At 38.7% G+C, this 24078-nt stretch overlaps 1 protein-coding gene, 1 non-coding gene and 1 pseudogene across 10 annotated transcripts in view; 1 reads left to right on the top strand and 2 right to left on the bottom strand.

Moving 5' to 3' along the window:
• The first annotated feature begins 319 nt into the window (after window positions 1-319).
• On the top strand, window positions 320-426 carry LOC131810618 (U6 spliceosomal RNA). Its single transcript, XR_009345621.1, has one exon. It is a non-coding gene; the product is annotated as a U6 spliceosomal RNA (small nuclear RNA).
• Window positions 427-11199: 10773 nt separating this feature from the next.
• The window catches only part of CCDC18 (coiled-coil domain containing 18), a 111895-nt gene continuing 99016 nt past the window's right edge, over window positions 11200-24078 (bottom strand). For all 9 annotated transcript variants that reach the window (XM_059135926.1, XM_059135932.1, XM_059135924.1 and 6 more), the window contains 2 exons: window positions 21895-22362; window positions 11200-11335 (listed from right to left, as the gene is read on the bottom strand). In XM_059135926.1, coding sequence (XP_058991909.1) covers window positions 11321-11335; window positions 21895-22362 — 483 coding nt within the window. In that variant the 3' untranslated portion in view covers window positions 11200-11320. The remainder of the gene's footprint in view (window positions 11336-21894; window positions 22363-24078) is intronic.
• Window positions 22840-22944, bottom strand: LOC131810606 (U4 spliceosomal RNA; annotated as a pseudogene).

Raw genomic sequence — 24078 nt, 5'->3', positions numbered from 1 at the left:
GGTGTTAAAGTCCCCTGCTATTATTGTACTATTATCAATGAGTTCTATTATTTTTGTTGTTAATTGTTTTATGTATTTAGATGCTCCCAAGTTAGGGGGTAAATATTTACAATTGTTAGATCTTCTTGTCGAATAGACACTTTTATTATAATATATTATCCTTCCTCATTTCTTATTACAGTCTTTGATTTAAAATCTACTTTGTCTGATATAACGATTGCTACTCTGGTTTTATTTTGATGCCCATTAACATGATAAATTGTTCTCCACCACCTCACTTTCTATCTGGAGATGTCTTTGGGTCTAAAATGAATCTTTTGTGCTTGTTTAGGCAGCACATATACTAAAATTGGAACAATACAGAGAAGATTAGCATAGGCCCTGTGCAAGGATGACAGGCAAATTCACGAACCTTTCCATATTTTTATTATAGCAAATAAATAAATAAATAAAATTTTAAAAATAAAATAAAGTGAATCTCTTCCAGACAGCATATCAGTGGGTCTTGTTTTTGTTTTGTTTTAACCCAATCTGATCCCTTATATCTTTTGATTGGAGGATTTAGTCCAGTTACATTCAGAGTAACTATTAAAGATAAGAATTAAGTGCCATTGTATTACCTGTAAAGTCACTGTTTCTGTAGATTGTCTCTGTTCCTGTCTGGTGTTACTTTTGGGCTCTCTCTTCGCTCAAAGGATCTCTTTAATATTTCCTACAGGGCTGGTTTATTGTTCACAAATTCCTTTAGTTTTTGTTTGTCCTGGAAACTTCTTATCTCTCCTTCTAGTCTGAATGATAGCCTTGCTAGGTAAAGTATTCTTGGTTCCATATTTTCCCCACTTAGCACTTTCAATATATCATGCCAATCCTTTCTTGCCTGCCAGAAGTCCATGGACAGGTCTGCTGCCAGTCTTATGTTTCTCCCCATATAGGTTAAGGGTCCCTTGTCCCAAGGTGCTTTCAGGATTTTCTCATCTCTGAAATTTGCGATCTTCACTATTATGTGTCAAGGTGTTAACCTATTTTTATTGATTTCAAGGGGGGGTTCTCCTGCACTTGAATGCCTGTTTCTGTCCCCAGATTAGGGAAGTTCTCAGCTATAATTTATTCAACTAAACCTTCTGCCCTTTTCTCTCTCTTCGTCCTCTGGAACTCCTCTTATTCAGATATTCTTTTGCTTTATGGTATTGCTGTTTTCTAGAAGTCTCCCTACATCACCCAGTAGTAATTTTTCTCTCTTTTTCTCAGCTTCCCTATTCTCCATCATTTTGTCTTCTATATCACTGACTCTTCAGCCTTGTTTATTTTAGCTGGTAGAGACTCCATTTTTTACTGCATCTTAATAATAGCATTTTTAATTTCAGTCTGATTAGATTTTAGTTCTTTTATTTCTACAGTAAAGTATTCTCTAGTGTCTTCTTTGCTTTTTTTAAAAACCCAGCTAGTATCTTTATACTTCTTGTTTTGAATTCTAGTTCCAACATCTTATATCTATATTGATTAAATCCCTGGAAGTGACTACCTTCTCCTGTTCTTTCTTTTGGGGTGAGTTTCTCTGTCATTATGTCCAGAAAAGAACAGAAGAAAGAGAGAGAAAGGACAAAATAATAACAAAACTGGAAAAATACAAATAAAACAAACCAGAAGAAAACAGAAACAAAACAGAATAAGAAAAATTCAAACAAGTAAAACCGAACAAAACAATAAACTAGATCCCATGTGTATTTTGGTCTGTTTGTTACAGTGAAATACAAGGAAAGGAAACCAAAAGTGAAAAATATGTATAATGTATATATAAAAATTAAAATTAAGAAAAACACCCCACAAATGCTATATACTGTTTTCCCCAAGAACTAAGCTGTGCAGCCCTCTATAATCAGAAACTTGGTCTGAGCAAGTTGTTCTTGTTGGTCTTCCAGGGGAGGGTCCTGTTGCACTGATTCTCAGGTGCCGTTATAGTTGTGAAAATAAACCTCCCTTGCCAGGGGTCTGGGCTCAGTGTAGTGGCTCTGGATTGCATTATTTTGTTCCCTAAAGGCTTTCAGCACAGATGGGGGATGAAAATGGTGGTGTCCCCTACTCCTCTACCATCTTAACTCCTCCCCCTATTAGATCTTGCTGAATAGTCCTTATTGTGATATAGTGCCCTTCTTCATCTCTTGTTACATTCTATGGTTTAAAATCAAGTTTGATATAAGCATGGCTACTCTGGGTTGCTTTCTTTGTTTGTTATATGTATTCTATCTTATATTTTTTTTATTTTATTGTATTTTATTTTTTCAGTGTTCCAAGATTCGTATGGTCCATATATACAAATGAATATTAGGCAGCTATCAGAAAGGATGAATACCCTGGCTTTCTTTTTTTTTTTTTTTTTAATATTTTATTTATTTATTTGACAGACAGAGATCACAAGTAGGCAGAGAGGCAGAGAGATAGGAGGAAGCAGGCTCCCCGCTGAGCAGAGAGCCCAATGCAGGGCTCGATCCCAGGACCCTGGGATCATGACCCGAGCCGAAGGCAGAGGCTTTAACCCACTGAGCCACCCAGGTGCCCCAACCCTGGCTTTCTTTTGATGTCCATTTACATGATAAATGTTTCTCCATCCCCTCACCTTCAATCTGCAAAAGTCTTTGGGTCTCAAATGAGTCTCTGGTAGGCAGCATCTAGATGGGTTTTTGTTTTTGTTTTAAAGATTTTATTTATTGATTTGACAGACAGAGATCACAAGTAGGCAGAGAGGCAGGCAGAGAGAGGGAGGAAGGGAAGCAGGCTCCCTGCTGAGCAGAGAGCCCAACACAGGGCTCGATCCCAGGACCCTGGGATCATGACCCAAGCTGAAGGCAGAGGCTTTAACCCACTGAGCCACCCAGGCACCTCTGGGTCTTGGTTTTTTATCCATTCTGATACCCTTTATCTTTTGATTGGAATATTTAGTCCACTTACATTCAGAGTACTGATATGTACTTAGTGCCATTTTATTACTTGTTCTGTCATTGTTTCTGGAGATTTTTCCTGTTCCTTTCTGGTCTTTGTCACTTTTGGTCTTTCCACTGAAAGAGTCTCTTTTAACCTTTCTTGCAGGGCTGGTTTAGTGGTCATGAATTCCTTTAGTTTTTATTTGTCTGGGAAACTTTTCATCTCTTCTTCTATCCTGAATGATAACTTTGCTAGATAGAGTATTCTATTCTATCTAGTATGCTATTCTATCCAGTGCATTGAATATATCATGCCATTGTTCTGGCTTTCCAGAAGTTTCCGTGGAGAGATCTGCTGGTAACCTTACTGGTTTTCCCTTGTAAGATAGGGACTACTTTTGTCTTGCTGCTTTTAGGATTTTTTCTTTATTTGCAAATTCAGCTGCAATATATCTTGGTTGTTGGCCTGCTATTGATTTTTATGGGAGTTTTCTGTGCTTCGTGGATTTGGATGTCTGTTGCCTTCTCCCAATTATGGAGTTTTCAGCTATAATTTCTTCAAGTAAACCTTCTGCCCCCTTTTCCCAGTCTTCTTCTGGGACTCCTTTGATAGAGTCACTGAGTTCCCTAAGTCTACTTTTGTGATCCAAATTGTTCTTTTTTTCAGTTTCATTATTTTCCACAATTCTATCTTCTAAGTACATTCCTGAAACATAGTCCTGTCCTTCTCCCGTCCTTGTTGTCATTACATCCTTTTTGTTGTTGTTATTTTGTATTTTATTGGACTGGGGTACATTTCACCATTTCTGAGAGTGTGAAGATAACATAGGACTAAGAATATAGAAAAGGAAAGGGGGAGAAGCCATCCACAAATTTGAGTAAACTAGAAAGGTATGTAAAACATTCAGTTGCAATTGAGGGGAAAACCTGTTTGGAAGTGAAAGGAGGTCCTTGGTTTCTAACAAAAATCTCCTAAAGACTCTACTATATAAGGGTCAGTTTATGGAAAAACTCCAAATTACACAAAACCCCATTAGGCAGGAGAAGTGGGCAGGATAGAAGGATGTGGGCTGTGAGGCAGCTGGTGTGCAACAGGGACGGCTGGGCAGGAGGCTGAGGCTCAGGCCCAGGACCTAGAGGTAGGAGTGGGCTAGAAGACTAGAGGCATGTTGACGCATTCACCCAAAGCTCTGGCTTTCCATTTCATCTCTAGGATGCTGATGCTTTCCTCAGACAAGAGTCATTTCGTCCTTGTAGTCATTACATTCAGCTGGCTTTCGATCTTAGTTAATCCATTTTTCATTTTGGTCTGGTTGTTTTTTATCTTTTTTAGTCTCTGTAGTAAGGGTCTTCCATGCTTTTCTGCAGCCCAACTAGTATCCTTATGGTCACTGTTTTAAATATTCCGTATATCTGTTTTGGTTAGATCCCTGGCTATGACCTTCTCTTGTTCTTTCTTTTGGGATGAATTCCTCTTTCTTGGCATTGTAGGTCTCTATCTTCTTCTCTGTGTTGGGAAAGCCTGTTTGGTTTCCTGCTCCTGAGAGTAATGGCTTTATGAACAAGAGGTCATATACTGTCCAGGGCCTGGGACTCTAGGAAAGTGTCTTTGGGGTATGCTGTGTGCCCTCTGCTGCTGTGTTTTAGCTACTCTATGTCTCAGGTCAGGGCTCTCTAGAGTTTCTAACAGCCTGCAGTGGGGAGTGTTTGGACCTTGGCCAGAGTGTGGCAAGTTGTAACTAGGTGTGCTCTGGTCTGCTTGTTGAAAGAGATCTGATACTGCTTCCACTGTAGCTGAAGTTTTGTAGAACTCTATGGTCAGTAGACATGCGTGTGCAGGGTTTTGTGCTGGTCTTCTCGGGGAGGGGCCTACTGCACTGGTCTCATGCATGCTTGCCCAAAAAAAGCTGCACCAGCAGAGTGGGGTGGTGGTGGTCGGGGGGAGGATGGGACCTGGTGCGAGCAAGCTAGGCAGCGAGAATTGGTGCTTAACTGCTTCCTGATGTTGATTCTGCTGAGGGGTGGGGGAGGGGGATGGTGCCAGCCTGCTCTGAGGAGAGTCTGTGCTCACTGCTCTCAGGGAAGCACTTTCTGAGGAGTGAATAATTTCCCCTTATGCGTTCATGGGCATTTTTCAGATCACTGATGTCGCGTTGTCTCTGGGTTTCTTACCTGACACAGCACTGCACATCCTGGGCTCTACCTCATCCAAGCTTGCTGACTTTTAAAATCCCAAACTTCGGGTCCCTGGGGTGGCTCAGTGGGTTAAGCCTCTGCCTTCAGCTTGGATCATGATCCCAGTTCCTGGGATTGAGCCCCATGTGGGGCTCTCTTCTCAGTGGGGAGCCTGCTTCCCCCCACCCTGCCTGCCTTTCGGCCTACTTGTGATCTCTCTGTCGAATAAATAAATAAATAAAATCTTAAAAAAAAAAAATCCCAAATCCCAACCTGGTGTGGTGGGGATTTCCATCCTCTGGGAAAGGGCTTCACCATGCTGGCACTGCTGCAGGTTTGCTCCAGAAGGGCTGTCTCGTCAGAACTCAGGGGCATGGGGTTTGAAGCAAGCAGGCTAAAGAGCCAGGGTCCTGGTTAGCTGCCCTTGGTAGGTGTGTCTAGACCTATAAGGGGCAGGAAAGGAAATGGTGCCCGCTGTTTTTTTGGTTCCTGGAGAGGCAATGCCCCTTCTCACAGATGTACCCCAAAACGTACAGTTTCTCCCCGAGCTTCTTAGATGTCCTTCAGATTGTGCAGTCTGCCCTCCTCCCCTCCAGGAGGGGGTATCTGTCCTCCAGTCTCCATCCCAAGCCCAGGGACCTCTCAGACTCCAGTCCTGAGCCCAGCTGGCTGCAAAACTCATAAAACTCAGCCCTTCTCATTTTCCCAGCCAGTGGCTTTGGGGAAGTGTTCTCCTCCAACATTCCCCTGTCTACCCCCCAACCCCCGGCCTTTCTCTGTGACCAGGGCTCATTCCCCTCTGCAGCACCCACAACTGGTTTCTCCCCAAACACTTCCTACCTTCCTTGAAGTGGCCTCTTCTCTCCCTCTAGTTATGCAGTCTATCAGCCCTCAGATTGATTTCGTGAGTGTTTAGAATGATTTGATAGTTACGTAGCTGTATTTAAGGCCCGAGGCAAGCCTAGGGCCCTCCTACTATGTCACTATCTTAGCTCTGAACTCTACTTTCTATCTATAGTAGGTTCTTTATGAATAACTGTCACTCTGTAATGTACTCTTTTATTTTTTTTTTAATGGTAACTTTGAGATAAGTTTCAAACTTTGATCAAGTCCAGTTTATTAGCTTTTTCTTTTATACTTAGTGCCATTTTGGGTCTTAAGACATCTCTACTTATTCCATGGTCATAAAGTTACTCTCTTGTTTCTTCTAGAATCTTTATAGTTTTAGCTTTTACATTTAGGTGTGTCATCTACCCTGACTTAATTTTAAGATACCTGAGGTAGAGAATGAGGCTCCTTTTTTTTCCCTCCTTAGCTTTCCTTTACCAGGGTGAGGATATTTCCTTCATCCCTTAATTTGTTGAGTCTTTATCATATATGGGTTTTGTATTTTGTTAAAAAGCTTTTTCTGCATCTTTTGATACAATTGTGGTTCCCTCCCTTTATTTCTCTTATTCTGGGCACCTGGGTGGCTCAGTGGGTTAAAGCCTCTACCTTTGGCTCGGGTCATGATCCCAGGGTCCTGGGATTGAGCCCCGCATGGGGGTCTCTGCTCAGCGGGGAGCCTGCTTCCTCCTCTCTCTCTCTCTCTGCCTGCCTCTCTGCCTACTTGTGATCTCTCTCTGTCAAATAAATAAATAAAATCTTAAAAAAAAAAAGGATTATAGTTTTGTGCCACCTGTTGTTCAATGCCTAAAAAGGACTGCCTTGCATGTTTTGTTCAGTTTTATAATCATGTAGGACCTGAGGGCAAGACCAATACCAATAATTCTATTATGGCTATATGTAAAAGGTTCCTACTCAAAGTCCACATTCTTAACTACATTAGTAAATTATCTCTATGATGGGATTCCATATTACAGAAAAAAATGTTAAACACTAGTATGTTGTTTTTTGCCTATTAGAGAGGGAGAGGGCACAAGTTGGGGGAGGGGCAGAGGGAGAGTGAGAGAATCTCAAGCAGACTCCCCACTGAGCATGGAGCCCTGACTTGGGGCTCAATCCCATGACCCTGAGATCATGATCTGAGCTGAAATCAAGAGTTGGATGCCCAACCAAGTCACCCAGGTGCCCTGGAAATACATTTTTAATAATATGGAAAAATATCAGCAGGGATTAAAGAATGAGAGAGATGAAAGGGTAAGAGATTGTTGTCAGAGACTAGGGATGCTGGAATGAAATATTTCATAGATGAAATACATGATAACAAGATCTTACAGGCCTAGATGGCTTAAACAGAATAGTGTAATTTCTATGTTTTGCACAAAGACAAAACAGTGACCTGACAGCCACTGGATTATGGTCTTTGATGGCAAGAACTGGGTGAATGATGATGGAAAATAAGCAAACTTCTAAACAAAGGGAAAACAGGAAAGCAGGACAGGTAAATTTTGAGAAAATGCCATTAGTTCAGTTTTGAATAAATTTTAAGTTTTCTTAGAAATCTATATGACATCCAGGGACTGCCTGGGTAGGCAACTGAAAATACAGATCTGTTGCAAGGAAAATATGGAGATATAGATCTGAAAGTTATTACCATAAAGATTATTATTGAAGCAACAGGACTGGATGAGATGATATAAGAAGAACATATACCTTTAGAGGAGGTAAGAAACCTAAGGTAGAAACCTAGGGAATCCTGATATTTTAGAGTAGGCAGATAAGAATACTAAGAATGGATGTTCAAAGAAGTAAAAGGCAATGTAAAGAGGCAATGTGGCTTTAGTGGTTAAGAGCATGTACTTTGGAGTCAGTTCAAATCCCAGCTATTATAAAGCTACATGACCATGAAAAAAATTACTTAACATTTCTTTGTCTGTTTTCTCTTCTGTAAAGCACAGTGAACAATACTAGCACTTGCCTAATGACAGACAATCGTGATAACTATGGAGGCTCATTCAACACCCAAACTCCTGTCCTCTCAAACTTTATTAGTAAAGAAGACAGCTGGATCAACAAATTTGAGTTAGCTCAACAGAGGAACAGAAAGATTCCCCCTCTCTAACACAGCTACTTCATTTACAAAGAAGTTTCCATTAGTACATAGCTACACAGATATTTCCTACTCCACCTCAATAATAAATATGTAGAACATTATAGAGGCAGGGTTTCTTTCCACTGGAACTTTGGACACAGTGCATGCAGACTATACCAAAGTTATAGGATAAGAGTGGGATTGTGTGTTTTCTCCTACTACTGACTCCGTAAACTTTTCCTCAATAAACTATTTTACACCTATATCATATGGTACTACAGTGTTGTGCTGCATGACTTCCTTGAAAGATATTTCCTTATGACTCTTCCTCTTACTTGTTCCTCATTAAAATACAGTAATACTTGTAAAGAGTTTACAAACCTGCCTGGCACACAGTGTTAGGTAAAGGTTAGCTATTTATTTTTAAAAGGACAATCAGGAGGGGCGCCTGGGTGGCTCAGTGGTTTAAGCCTCTGTCTTCGGCTCAGGTCATGATCTCAGGGTCTTGGGATCGAGCCCCACATTGGGCTCTCCGCTCAGCGGAAGCCTGCTTCCCCCTTTCTCTCTGCCTAGTTCTGCCTTCTCTCTGTCAAATAAATAAACAAAGTCTTAAAAAAAAAAAAAAAAAGAAGAAGAATCAGGAAAGACTAGCAATGTTCTAGAGTCAAATCAAGAGATAACAAAGGAGAACTGGTAAACAGTGTCAAATGCTACCAAAAATCAAAGAATGAAAATAGGACACTGGGTGTGGCAACAGAGTGGTAAAAGATTGTATTAGGTTAAGGATTGGGTTGGAAGTAGGGTAAAATAGGGAATATAGAATGGTTTTTCTAAGAAATTTGGTGGCAAAAAATAAAAAAGTGCATAGGTTAGTGTTTTTTTTTTGCTTGCAAGTGACAGAAATCTAATTCGAACGAGCTTTGTAAAAGGACTTACTATAAGAATATTGTGATGTCACAGAAGGCAAGGTCAATCATGTGGCTGAGTCCCAAAAGCATGTGGAACCAGGATCTTCAGCTATTCTTTTTCTTGTTCTTTTCTGTAGGTTTGTTTCACTTTCTCTCCTTCTTTCTCCAGACTAGTTGCATTGCTGCTCTGGCCCACATGGTAGGAAAGACGACTATCAAGAGCTCTGGAGTTTAACATTTTACAGTCCAAGCATGCAAAAAGATAGAGGAGTTTGTTTGCAGTTTGAGTTTTAAAATTCCTAAGACAAGGGGCATCTGGGTGGCTCAGTGGGTTAAGCCTCTGCCTTCAGCTCAGGTCATGATCTCAGAGTCCTGGGATCAAACCACGCATTGGGCTCTCTGCTCAGCTCAGCAGGGAGCCTGCTTCCCCCCACTGCCCCCCCAACTGCCTCTCTGCCTACTTGTGATCTCTGTCTGCCAAATAAATAATAAAATCTTTAAAAAAAAAATTCCTAAGACAAGACTCTGGCCCTTAACCTAAGTGTCTAACCCTGAATGAATCCACAGTAGCCAGGGATGGTAGAGGTGAATGGACTGGAGTATAACATGGCTATTCCTATTGCAAATATGTATGAAATGCAATGGGATGTGGGAAAGTTCAAACAAAATAAGTATGCACTATAAGGATACAGAGTATTTTTTTGAGAAGTAGGTATTATAAAGGTGGGGTTTTAGTTTTTGTTGTTTAGGCCAGGGAAGGGATTTGAACATATTTATAGGAATGGGAGAAACCAAAGGGATAGGATTAAAGATAAAGGACAAGGCATGGGTTATTTGAGAGAGTAAAATCTGAGAATCAAAGGGAAAGAATGGAATTTACAAGTACAAGGACTGGCCTTTCAGAGAAATAGGCCCTTATGAGAGGGGAGGGAAGAAAATATGAATGCATGCTGGCATAGGCAGGTCTAGAAAGATGAAGGAAACTGGTGGAAACTGGACCTGAAGATCTCCCATGAAGCATGTGGCTAAGTCACCTCTTGAAAGTATAGGAGATTCAGTAAAGGGGGTAGTTGAAAAGAATAACAAATATTAACATTCCTGTCAAGAGGAAGAGAATGGAAGCTAAAAGGAAGAGGTTAAGGTTTGTCAAAATTAAAAGTCCAGCTCAGACTGGAAACTAAATTAATGAAGGTGTCAGAAGTACAGTCGACTAAGTAATGTTCACTAGTCCATGAACAAGAGCTCATAAGGCACATGATAGAAGGTCAGGGGAAAGGGAAAAAGGGTGTTGGCCAAGAAGACTGAATCAGTAATTTAACTCTTACAGTCAAGTCACTAATGAGTAGCAGTAAAAAGATAAACTTTATTCTACCCCTGACAAGTAATTATAAATTCTGAATTACTGTTATTCAAATAGTACTGTCAACATTAATGGCTTTGCTGCTTACATATTAGAAAAATTCCTAAGGACACATTTATATATGCTTTAAGTATATGGTCTAAAAAAACCAAATTTGAACCCTAGAGAGATTTTTAAATTTGAAGGTTTAAATATGTCATCTTAATTTTGCTGCAGTATTTTTATTCTACCATAAAGCTAGCCATGTATAAATGTGCCCCTAACCCAAAGTCCATCTCCTGATACTTAGAACGAATCAGTTTCTTTGGAACACATACTTATGTCATTATGTAAATAATTCCACCTGTAAAACAGGAATAATAATAGCTTATGTGAGGAGTACCTGGGTGGCTCTGTTGGTTAAGCATCTGCCTTTGGCTCAGGGCATGATCTCAGGGTCCTGGGATTAAGCCCTGCATGATGGGGGGGGGGGGTGGTCCCTGCTCAGCAGGAAGCTTGCTTCTCCCTCTCCCTCTGCATGTCACTCCCCCTGCTTGTGCTCCATTAAATTAACACAAAATAAGTTGTGTTAATTTAATGAGTTACTATAAAGCGCTTAGAATAGTGATGGATAAATGGTAAGCACTCAACAAAAGCCAGACATTATTAGTACAATTATGAACCCGGGGCAGAATGACTTCTAAATTCTTACTTACTCATTCTAAAAGTAACATATTACTAGAACAATAATTGAAAATATAAATTAGTCCATGTACTTCCTATGCATTTTAACAGTGATTTTTAGATAAAAAACAAAGCAGCAAGTTAAAACAAAATGAGTAATGAATTAACTTTCACAAACAGAATAAGGTTTAGAACTTTAAATATACTGAAATAAAAATTTATTCAAAAGCAATAAATTAACAGCTTCTATGAAGTATGAGCTACATGTAATAAACACAGTACCAAAAATCTCATTTTTCACCACATCAACATCTTCATTTAATTATAAATTTTCTCCCTGGAATAAAAAAAAAAAGATTAGCTTTTGAAATATTATTAATTTAGCATTAATGTCCACTATAATAATCAGGAGCGTAACTGGAAGCAAGAGTGGGAAGTATTTACTCAATTAAGAAATATGAATCAGGGGCGCCTGGGTGGCTCAGTGGGTTAAAGCCTCTGCCTTCAGCTCAGCGTCCTGGGATCGAGCCCCGCATCGGGCTCTCTGCTCAGCGGGGAGCCTCTTTCCTCCTCTCTCTCTCTGCCTCTCTGCCTACTTGTGATCTCTCTCTGTCAAATAAATAAATAAAATCTTTAAAAAAAAAGAAATATGAATCAGAAAAAGTCAATAATGGACCACATGGAATATAAAAAGCAAGTAATTCTGGTTGGGCAATGGGAGGGAGTGCAAAGTCAAACTAAATTGATATAAAAAAAACAGAAGACATAAATATTTAGACAGTGAGGTCAGACCATGGTTTGAGGGCACAATAAGGAAGATAGATGAAGGGCTACCTGAAAATAGTCAGTAAAAAAGAAGAGAAGTAAGAGAAGGAAGGGAAATGACAAGGAAAAGCCGTGTGCACAAAAAAACAGCACAACATAGAGAAGTAGAGAAATATAGGAAAAAGGCCCGGGAGACTTTTCTTTTTTAAGAGGGAGAGAAAGAGAACAGGCGGAGGTGTAGAGGGAGATGGGGCGGGGGGGGGGGGGGATCTCAAGCAGGCTCCGTGCCCTGCACAGAACCTTTCACAACCCTAAGATCACGACTGAGCTGAAATCAAGAGTTGGACGTTCAACTCATGGAGCCACCCAGGTGCCCCGGGTCCAGGAGATTCTAAAAATATAGGTCAAATACTTTTGTCCTACTTAAGTCAGGGATTTGAAAATGTTACCATGTCCTTAGATATTACCTATAGTCTTTCTTTGCCCTGTTTCTTTCCAGCTCTGTTTTCAGTAGCTGACTTTCTCAGTTCTTATTTTTCATTTTATTGCATGGCATAGGGACCACATTTGTTAACTATTTCTCCTTTTTGGAAATAAGATGGATACAAATAATACTTCTTGTAACTTCCTAATAACCTGTGAATTAGCTAATCAATCAAATTCACAGCACATTATTCCACCATTCAAATCTAAAACAGGAGTTTTTAACTTTATCTCTGAACTCCTTTGATAATGTGTTCAAAATTTTGTGCACGTGTAATTTTTTGTGACTTCTGAAGCTTTTGTCAGCGGCTTTATTGTTAATGGAACTGGAAACAGAGTCAACTGTTAGGAAAATCATTTGGGCTACAAAACAAATAAAAGAGCTAACACTTATTAAGCGCTTCTTACAAAGTAATTTCTAGGTTTTTTTCTGCTGTATCAGTGGACTTTAAAACTGCACCGTTGGTGGGGGCGCATGGGTGGCTCAGTGGCTTAAGTGTCTGCCTTCAGTTTGGGTCATGATCTCGGGGGAATTGAGTCCCCGTCGGGCTCTCTACTCAGCAGGCAATCTGCTGCTCCCTCTGCCCTCCCTTCCCACCCCCGTTCTCTCTCTCAAATAAAATCTTTAAAAAATATATAAAACTGCACACTCTGGAGCAGGGCTGGATTAAGCCCAATAATACCCTCAACACAGCCCCAAAATGATACCCCCTCACCTGACCATTGCTTAAAATAAGGAGCTTAATGGTTCTTAACAAAGATCAGTGCATGACTTAAATGCCAAATTGTTTTGCTCTCTAGAGAAGTGAAACTCACACCATAAATCAGAAACCAATGTAGTATCTTGAGGACGCCTTCAAATCAAACTTAAACCTGAGTCACTCACTATACCGAAAAAAAAGATACATTAACAGTGCACATTAAATTGCAGCAAGGCAGATAAAGACAATTACAAAACAATCTACTACACTTAAGTGTGGTGGTGAAAGGGTTAAGAGCATTATAGCTAGAGTAAAAACTGGTGCTCCCCTTCCCTTGGTGCCCTAAACTCAAGCTTATTTTCCTTAAAGGTTAATTCAGGGCTGTTCTGGAGTATGCATAAGCAGACATGTAAAGAGGTGAACAGGTTAAGTAACTGGATAAAGGTCAGATACAATCCACCTTTAATCAGAGAGATTATCTTTGTATCTGATTGATATATTTGGGTGGTTTCTTCATGACATCTCATTTAGATAATACTTTCCTTGGCTTAAAAAAGTTTTAACATTTCTGCTTTTAAATCAGAGACCAATGTAATATACTTTCATGTGGGTGAAATGAGCTAAGGACCAGACATGGCCTACAGATCAAGGTTCTACAACCCAATTTTATATGTCATTTTTTAACATTTATTAATGCAATGTACATATAAATGACCATGAAGTTAGTTAGACAGTAAAATTATAGGAAGTCAAAGTTTCTTTCAATGATAGCAGTCTTGGGCACCTGGGTGGCTCAGTGGGTTAAGCCTCTGCCTTCAGCTCAGGTCATGATCCCAGAGTCCTGGGATCGAGCGCCAGAGCCCCACATTGGGCTCTCTTCTCCGCAGGGAGCCTGCTTCCCCCTCTCTCTCTCTTCCTGCCTCTCTGCCTACTTGTGATCTCTCTGTGTCAAATACATAAAGTCTTTTTGTAAAAAAAATGGTAGCAGTCTTGCTCTGAATTTTCTCACCTTCCATTAAAGACAAAACACACCCCTAACCTATTAGGGCTAGTGGGGAAGGAGCCCCTACAGAGAAAGTATTAAAAAGATGTCTTCAGTCACCTTTCCCTTAAAATTAAGGTTTAATACACAAGTAATGACCATCCAAAAGTTGAATAAAACCCACAGATGAGCATTTGTCAAGCATCAGTCCTAGCATGGGTCCCAAAGGTGTAGTGAATGGAGTTCTGAGCAAACCAAAGAACCAGTCCCTTCTATCAAAGATGAAACTAAGCCAACACAGGTAATGCAGTTGAGAGTCATGAGCTATGAGGCTCAGGTGAGATTAATGTTGAGTAGCATTTGTGGTTTATACAATTAAAACTAAGAATATGACTAGCAATAAACAAAACTATATGTGAACAGAATTTAACTTAGGCTGGATTTTCTAAAAAAAAAAAAAACTGGAGATAACATTTTGCATATTTTAATATGGCTCTGGGCTTCCATTATAACAGAATAGGTAATAGTGCCCACTACAATAGAAGAACCATTTGGTAACTAATTGTTTTTTTTAAGATTTTATTTATTTATTTATTTGACAGAGAGAGAGAGATCACAAGTAGGCAGAAAGAGAAGGAAGCAGGGTCCCTGCTGAGCAGAGAGCCCGATGCGGGACTCGATCCCAGGACCCTGAGATTATGACCTGAGCCGAAGGCAGCGGCTTAACCCATTGAGCCACCCAGGCACCCACCATTTGGTAACTATTAAGGTAATAACAGTACCAATCAATAAAGATTAAATGAGTCAATTTATGTAAAGCATTTATTTCTTTATTTTTAAAGATTTTATTCATTTATTTGAGAGAGAGAGGGAGAGCGTACAAGTGGGGAGAGGGGCAGAGAGAGAGGGAGAAGCAGACCTCTTTTTAATGGGGAGTCCATGGGCGCCTGGGTGGCTCAGTGGGTTGGGCCGCTGCCTTCGGCTCAGGTTATGATCTCAGGGTCCTGGGATCGAGTCCCGCATAGGGCTCTCTGCTCAGCAGGGAGCCTGTTTCCCCCTCTCTCTCTCTCTCTGCCTGCCTCTCAGTCTACTTGTGATTTCTCTCTGTCAAATAAATAAATAAAATCTTTAAAAAAAAAATGGGGAGTCCAGTGCAGGCAGGGCTGGATCCCGGGACTCTAAGATCAGGACCTGAGCCGAAGTCAGACACCCAACTGAGCCACCCAGATGCCCCTATGTAAAGCATTTAAAATAGTGGCTGGTGGGTGCCTGGGTGGCTCAGTGGGTTAAAGCCTCTGCCTTCAGCTTGGGTCATGGTCCCGGGGTCCAGGGATTGAGCCCCGCATTGGCCTCTCTGTTCCATAGGGGAGCCCGCCCCTCCACCCCGGGCCTGCCTCTCTGCTTACTTGTGATCTCTGCCTGTGAGATAAATAAATAAAATCTTTAAAAAAAATAAATAAAATAAAATAGTGGCTGGCAATAAAATCTTTAAAAATAAAATCTTTAAAATAACAGACGAATGGATAAGGAAGATGTGGTCCATATACACTATGGAGTATTATGCCTCCATCAGAAAGGATGAATACCCAACTTTTGTAGCAACATGGACGGGACTGGAAGAGATTATGCTGAGTGAAATAAGTCAAGCAGAGAGAGTCAATTATCATATGGTTTCACTTATTTGTGAAGCATAACAAATATCATGGAGGACAAGGGGTGTTAGAGAGGAGAAGGGAGTTGGGATAAATTGGAAGGGGAGGTGAATCATGAGAGACTATGGACTCTGAAAAACAATCTGAGGGGTTTGAAGTGGCGGGGGGGGGGGTGGGAGGTCGGGGTACCAGGTGGTGGGTATTATAGAGGGCACGGATTGCATGAAGCACTGGGTGTGGTGAAAAAATAATGAATACTGTTTTTCTGAAAATAAATAAATCAATTTAATAAATAAAATAAAATAGTGGCTGGCATATAGTAAATGTGATGTATTACCATGATTACAATATGTCACTGAACTAATCAAGTTTATCCTACATAAAATAAGTTCTATTTACCAGAAATAGACTGTTGCTCATCTAGGACTCTAAGACCATTGGAATAGAGTAGAAGTTCTCAAAGAAAGCAGTGCTCCCCTCCTGGGGAACATTCTGAAAATTTGGTGGTAGTTCTTTTTGGTTGTCACTACGCTGAGGAGAGCCTGTTGCTGGTATATAACTGAGGACAAAAGATGCAGATATATTTGCAGGGCCATTTCACCCAACAGAACTATCTGTCTGGAAATCCTACTAGACTTCCCTAGTCTCATTTTCCAAGATAATTTTCACATACCTTTCCTGTTCTTAGTCTTCTAGAATCTTACTCTGCCACAGTTCCTAACGTTACTAAGAAAACCTTCACTAAGAAAATAAAGGCATGTGATAAAGAAATTTCTCCCTTCTCACCAAATCTACTCCATGTGTTTCTGTACCCATATATTGCACTTTCTTTCCCACTACATTACATGAACTGTCCCTTCTTTTATCAAAGGCCAGTTCTACTTCTCTGCTGTATTCTCTCTTTTAGCCTACCTTAAGAAGTTTGTGCCTTCTATTCTCTGTCTTGAATTATCAGTTTCCCTGTTTACCAGATCACTCTCACCAATCAAATGCTGTTTTATCTCTTATTCTAAAAAAAACAAAACAAAACTCTCTCTTGACATTCCATCTCCCTCATTTCTTTACACCAAAAGAGTTGCCTGTTTTTGGTGTTTCCTTTTCTTCTCCTATTCTCCACTGATCACACTCTAACCAGGCTGCCTTTATCCTGTTACTCTAAAGCCTTTCTCATAAATATCACCAACAGCTTGCACAATGCCAAATATATCAATTATTAATCCTCACTTTATTTAGCAACATTTAATCTTTTCTGAAACATGTGCTATATTACATTTTCCTTATTTTTTCTATGTCTATGTTTAAATCTCAGCTTTATTGGATCCTCAAATTCTTGAGTGCTAAAAATAATTTAGCTTTACTAACTTAGGCTTAATTTGGGAGCTGCTTTTTCTACCTCCACTAATTCCCTGGACTAAATCTAGCATTATGGCTTTAACAACCATCTATATGCTGATACCTCAATTTATAACTTCAGCCTCATTAACCCAGTCATTTGTTTGTCATCTATCTTGGACATCTAATAGAAATCTCAAATTTAATATATCTAAAGTCAATCTTTTGAACTCTCCATGCTTCCAAATCTGCTCATCTCCTAGTATCCCCAATGAGTAAAAGCTTAGTTACTCTTGCCAAAATCTCTGGAGTCTTCCTTAACTTCTGTTTCACTCAAGACCTACATTAAATCCTGTTGGTTCTGTCTTCAAAATGTATCCAGAAATGGAACTATTCTCAACAATTCCACATCTGTCTCCTGCCTACCCCAAATCATTTCCTGTGGGGATTATTATAAGTAGCCTCCTGGATAGTCTCTGCTCTTGCTCCTTTATCATTCATTTTTCCTAAAAGAGCCAGAATGATTCTTTAAAAACATAAGTCAGATAAATGTCACTCCCCTAAGCAGGACCTTCCAATGGCTTCCCATCACACTTCAAATAAAATCCAAAGTTCTCACAGGAGCGGTAACACAGCTGGAGCACCCCCACTCCCACCTTAAAACCCAACAACTAGCATCATCTCTTATCTCCTACTACTTTCCTTCTTGTTTATACCAAACCAGCAATACCTTCTAGCTGTTTTTTGCACCTATCGGGCAGGTCACCACCCCAGGACTTCAGTACCTATTGTTCCCTTTCCTCCAATGCTCTTCCTTCAGATATTGGGATAGCTTACTTCTGACTTCCTACAAGACTCTGATCAAATGTCACCTTCTTGAGACATCTTCCCTGACCACCCTATCTAAAACAGTACCCCCCATCACATTGCATGCTCTTACATATTTCCACCTAGCATTGGAGCATATGTCTATTTATCTGTTTACTAATGATCTCCTCACTAAAACATAAACTCTGTTTGGACAGGGTCTTTGTCATTTCTGTTTATTTCTATAATTCTAGAGCCTGGTGTATACTAGATGCTCAATAAATAATGAAATGGCTGATTAAGTGATAAAAATAAACACAACCTTAGTTTTAAAGGCTATATGAAAACTAATTTTCAGGTATTATATATGATTTTATCAGGCATTATACACAATTGCCTAGTTTACCTCTTGAAATTTCATTTGAAAATTTTATTTAACAAGAATATTACTTAAACAGTATTTCTTTTTTCCTATTTTTTTTATTATTATAAACATATATTTTTATCCCCAGGGGTACAGGTCTGTGAATCACCAGGTTTACACACTTCACAGCACTCACCAAAGCACAAACCCTCCCCAATGTCCATAAAACAGTGTTTTGCTTTTAAGTAGTAAATTAAGCTCTTTTCAATGTGGAAAAATGAAGGTCTTTGTCTTGGATCCAATCTAAAAATGCTTTAAAAACTTTTTAGGCCACCAGTGCTATTTTGATATGTTTGAAAATGAAAAAAATGAGCATTGGAAAAAGCTGGATTTCTCTGGAAGGGATTCTTTATTTCTGCATGCAAATTATAGATTAAATGCTTTTAAAAACATATTGAGGGGCACCTGGGTAGCTCAGGTGGTTAAGTGTCTGCCTTTGGCTCAGGTTATGATCTTGGAGTTTTGGGATCAAGTGCTACATCAGGCTCCCTACTCAGCCCAGGGTCTCCTTGTCCCTCTGCCTCTGCCCACCAGCCACTCCCTCCCCCTCCCCGATCCCCTCCCCTCCTTCCCTCCCACCACCTGCCAGCTCCTGCATGCAGGTTCTCTCTTTCTCTCTCCTCCCTCAAATAAATAAAATCTTAAATGTTGAGTGTAAGGTATGTGTAATAGGAACAGAATTGCCTATTTATGATATGCTCAAGGAATAAAAGAAGTAGAAAAATCATGTAAATGAGATACTCTGCTACTGTGGAAGTCTATGAACAAAACAAAGGTCACCTTAATTTTTCACTAGAATGGTTTCCAGGAAGTCTAGAAACACAGTAAGTTTTGGAACTCCAAAAACATTTTCCAGTACAGCTGACCCTTGAATAACATGGGTTGACCTTTGATTAATAGGTTTCAATGGCACAGGTCCACTTATATACTAATTTTTTCAATAAATGTATTGGAACTTTTTTTGGAGATTTGCAGCAATTTGTAAAAATAGAAGACCCTCATAGCCTAGGACTACTGAAAAATTAAGAAAAATTTATGTCATAAGTGCATAAAATATATATAAATTTATTATAAAAAGTTAAGATTTATCAAAATTTATACACACAGAGACTGTATATGGTGCCATCTGCAGTTGAAATGTAAACAGGGAGCCTGGGTGGCTCAGTGGGTTGGGCCTCTGCCTTCTGCTCGGGTCGTGATCTCAGGGTCCTGGGATCGAGCCCCGCATCGGGTTCTTTGCTCATCAGGGAGCCTGCTTCCTTCTCTCTCTGCCTGCCTCTCTGCCTACTTGTGATCTTTCTCTCTGTCAAATAAATAAATAAAATCTTTAAAAAAAAAAAAAAAAAAAAAAGAAATGTAAACAAATGTAAAGATGCAGGATTAAATAACTGCATAAAAGTACATATAGTACTACTGTAGTAATCTTGTAGCCACCACCTGTTGTTACTGTGGTGAGCTCAAATGCTGTATTGCTTAAAACACTGTGTGATGTTAATCACAGTTCGTCTCGCCAGTAAAATTACGTATCGCAATAAAAAAGTGACCTCTTGCAGATCTCACATATTTTTTTGGTGTTTAGTGCAGTACCATAAACTTCTGAAAAACATCAGGGGACCCATAGGAAGTGCTGCTAGTGATGTTGGAAGTGCTCCCAAGAAGCAGAGAAGAGTTGTGTCATTACAAGAAAAAACTGAATTGCTTGGTATGTACCATAGATTGCCCATTTCCAGAAAAATGGTTGCCCATTTCCAGAAAAATGAATCCAGTGTAAGGACAATTGTAAAAAAATAAAAAAGGAAAAATTGTGAAGCCATCACTATAGATCAGTGGGCATGTATGAAAACCTTGCACTTTTTATCTTGTGTTGAAAATGCAACTTTTATGAGAGTAGAAGAATGCTGTAAGAAAGGCATATGCCTATAAGACTCTAAAACCATTCAAGAAAAAGCAAAGTAATTGTATGATAACTTAGAGCAAACGAAAGGTGAAGGGTCTAAAGCTGGAGAATTTAATGCCAACAGAGAATGGTTTGATAATTTTAGAGATGGGTTTGACCTAAAAAATATCAAGGTAGCCAAGTAGCAGCAGCAGACAGCTCTGGAACACCATTAAAAAAATCACTGAGCAAATGGTGGAAGTTGGATTGGTATCATATAAAAAGAAATGCAAAAGAAAAAAAAAAGAAAAAAAATCACCCAGAAATAGTGATGTATTTCCATAAAGCTACACCAAATGGACCTGCCTCTCCTGTCTCCCCTTCCACCTCCTACCCCTTCTGCCTCTGCCACCCTCAGACAATAAGATCAACCCCTCCTCTTTCTCAGCTTACTCAGTGAGAAGACAAAGATGAAGACTTTTATGATAACCCACTTTCATTTAACAAATAATCAAGCTGCATGGTTAATTAACTTACCTTTTGTATGTGTGTTTTCACGTGAAAACCTAGTAATGTATGACAAGAACTGTGAGACATTTCTGTGTCATCATCACCTAAGTACTGATTGTATAGAACATCAGGTGCAAGATTTGTATGGAAGTGAACAGACTATCCTTACATAGATTAAAGGTGAGTAATAGGTAATATAAACTTCATAATGTTTTTTCTTACCATTTTATAACTTCACTTTCAAAGAATAACACCATACAGTGTGCCCTTCTCTCTATTAAATGAAGAAGGTGCACAACAGCTCATCATCACAATTAAGTGATTTTTAAGAAAATATAACACTGTTTCCAGTGCTGTATTATAAATATGACTAGAATATAGTTTGCCATAAACATTTTATGATTCATCCATTAGTGTATAAGGCTAAGCTACCATAAAGCATTCATATTGCTACTGCTTCCTTTTCTATGCATGAATTATTATACCTACAAATAAATATGAATTTATTTTTTACATTACCTTTTCATTTTTGATATCTAGTGTTAGTTATGTATATAACATCTACAGTGTTTTGTATAAGACAGTACTGATATATGTACTGACAAAATGTAAACAGATGATTTATAAACTTACAGTATCAATAATATCTGGTACTGTAAATGTACTTTCTCATATGATTTTCTTAACATTTTCTTTTCTCTAGCTTCTTTTATTATAAGAATACAGTATATAATACATATAACATACAAACTATGTGTTAAATTGACTGCTTAGCTTCCCAGTAAGGCTTCCAGTTAACAGGCTATTACTAATTAAGTTTTGGGAAAAATCACTGTATGATGTGATTTAACACAATAAAAAAAATTTTAAAAAGTTATATATGGATTTTCAGCTGCACTGGGGTGGGAGAGGGAGGCAGGGGGTCAGTACTCCTAACTCCTGTATTATTCAAGGGTCAACTTTATTCTAGAGTTCAAAATACTTTCCTAAAAGGAGGCAGACTTAGTTCTTTAATCAAATATAGATTATATTTAATTAAATGTATAGGCTGTTTTAATCAAAGTTAATTTTCAAGGCTAAATTTTCTTTCTTTCTTTTCTTTTTTAAAGATTCTGTTTATTTATTTGACAGAGATCACAAGTAGGCAGAGAGGTAGGCAGAGAGAGAGGGGGAAGCAGGCTCCCCGCTGAGCAGAGTCAAGGTTAAATTTTCAAACCTACTTACAATGGATTTTTTTGAACTTTCAATATTTGCATATCACTTAATAGCATGCTTCATTGAAATATATGGATTTTCCTACAAATAACAAAATGATATTCACTGGAGACAAATTATTATAACTTCAAATGTATGACATTACATACCTGAGGTAAACCAGCACCTGTTTGCATAGAAGATTTTTTTAATAATCTCACTTCCTTGTTTATGTATCTTAGCATTCCACTGAGAGTACTGAAGTCATTACTCTCAGAACTATCATCTTCTGGGTCATATGTGAGAGGTTTAAATGAATCTGACTGGGTATAAGTCAGATCCTTCTGGCTTTCTTCTAATGTTGCAGGCTGTTCGAACTGCATTTTTTTTAAGTCCTGTAGTAATTCTTCAGAAAGATCTTCAACACTACGTGTCTTGAAACTAAGGTCGCTGGCACTAATAGAGCGACGTAGCTTTCTATACTTGAAAAAAGCTGTGTGAGAATGTTTAGCAAGTTTTGGATCTTGAATGTTCGGCATAATTTCTGCTGCAGACGTAAGCAGGGCTGGTAGAAACTTGAGGTCTTCTGCCCTTTCACGTCCAGAAATTTTGGCTTGTAATCTGGTTAATTCTGATTCCTATAGAAAAATAGGCACATAGTAGGTGTTCAGACATTTTTGTTAAATGAAAAAGTTACTTAGATGTCTTCTGGGAGTCCATGATTTTCTAAGTCAACCTTCTGCCCAGAACACATATTCCTTTTATAACAACCCATGAGACTTTTCCAAGCTCTGTTTAAACCCTTCATTTTGAGACAATTACATATGTTCACTTGAAATATGTTAAAACTATGCTAAGGAATTCCATGAAAACTCGATTTTCCTTATACCAATGTTTTTCGATTTTAAGTGCTAATGATAATAGTATCAATTTCTATTTAAGACTGAAATCTTACATCTAAAAATTTCTCTTCAAAAGTATAATGGTACACTATATTTTGCTAATCTAACATATATATATACACACACACACACACACAAAACTACTCCCTTTAAAATTTCTAATAGGAAATAAATTTATGTTAACTATTATGCTTCACATGCCTTCATTACAAGAAAGCTTCATTATACCAGAAATTTTTCAAAGAAAAACCTTTCAATTAGCAATAATCGTACTTTGGATAAACCTCATTGGCTACGATACTGCCACCGCGCAAAGCTCAAAGAAAAACCTTTAAAAAAGTGATTTAGTAAAGACTGATTTATGAAATATTAAACTTCTCATTTCTTTTTTTTTTTTTTTTTTAAGATTTCATTTATTTGACAGAGAGATCACAAGAAGGCAGAGAAGCAGGCAGAAGGCTCTCTGCTGAGCAGAGAGCCTGATGCAGGGCTCAATTCCAGGACCCTGAGATCATGACCTGAGCCTAAGGCAGAGGCCCAGCCCACTGAGCCACCCAGGTGCCCCTAAACTTTTCATTTCTACTATTTTTTCCATGTCCTTCATTTGGATCCTCTGACCCAACTTTAGAATCCAAGAATGAGACTGCGTATACTGAAAAACCATAAAGCCTAAAAAAATGAAGAGGAGACGTAAGTTAATGTTTAGTAGTCTTCTGTTCAAATACATTTTCTGTTTCTTATAGGTATCCATAAAATATATATTTCTAAATCGGTCACTTTTAATCTGATAGTATCTCTTCTTTCTAAAAATACTCTGCTTACTAAAACTGTCATAACCACAGAATACATTACAAAATGAAAGTTTAACATGCTTATTTAAGTACTACTTTCTCTAGGTAAACATTATTTCCAAGTGGCTAGAGTGCCAACTTTTGTAGTAAATCTTATATTTACATTCTGATAATCACAATTAATAAAGTAGCTACAGAGTTAACACATACAGGGTTCTGTGCAGTTGAAATATTTTTTAACTCTAGCCACAGAGTTATCTAGCCATAATTGAGAATTGTGCTATCTTAGCTAAATCGAGTCCATCTAACTTTCAGTTTAACACTTAGCTTTTATAATGAAATATAGTGTAACTGAATACGTTAAACATAATTCAACTTATTAAGACTTGCAGAATTTCACCGTTGTGGTCACTATTATATAATAAAGTAATGCCTTTAGGGCTCTCAGAAAATGGTCTAAACTTTGCCCTTACTCTGGTTAACCTCAAATGATAAGGTATTTGTGAGGGTATTACAGGAAGTGAGCTGAAAAGATCAGTTGTCTCAAACTCTTGTTCTTTCTTCTCCCTCACTTCTGTTTCTGTTCTCTGTCATTTACTGCTGCTGTCAATGGAATTGTTGTCCATTATTTATAGCTACTTCTAATTGTTATAGTTATGCC

The sequence above is a fragment of the Mustela lutreola genome, chromosome 10 (assembly GCF_030435805.1).
Source record: "Mustela lutreola isolate mMusLut2 chromosome 10, mMusLut2.pri, whole genome shotgun sequence".
NCBI lineage: Eukaryota > Metazoa > Chordata > Mammalia > Carnivora > Mustelidae > Mustela > Mustela lutreola.
Note: the sequence above shows the minus strand (reverse complement) of the source record. Positions and strands in the feature narration are given on the sequence as shown.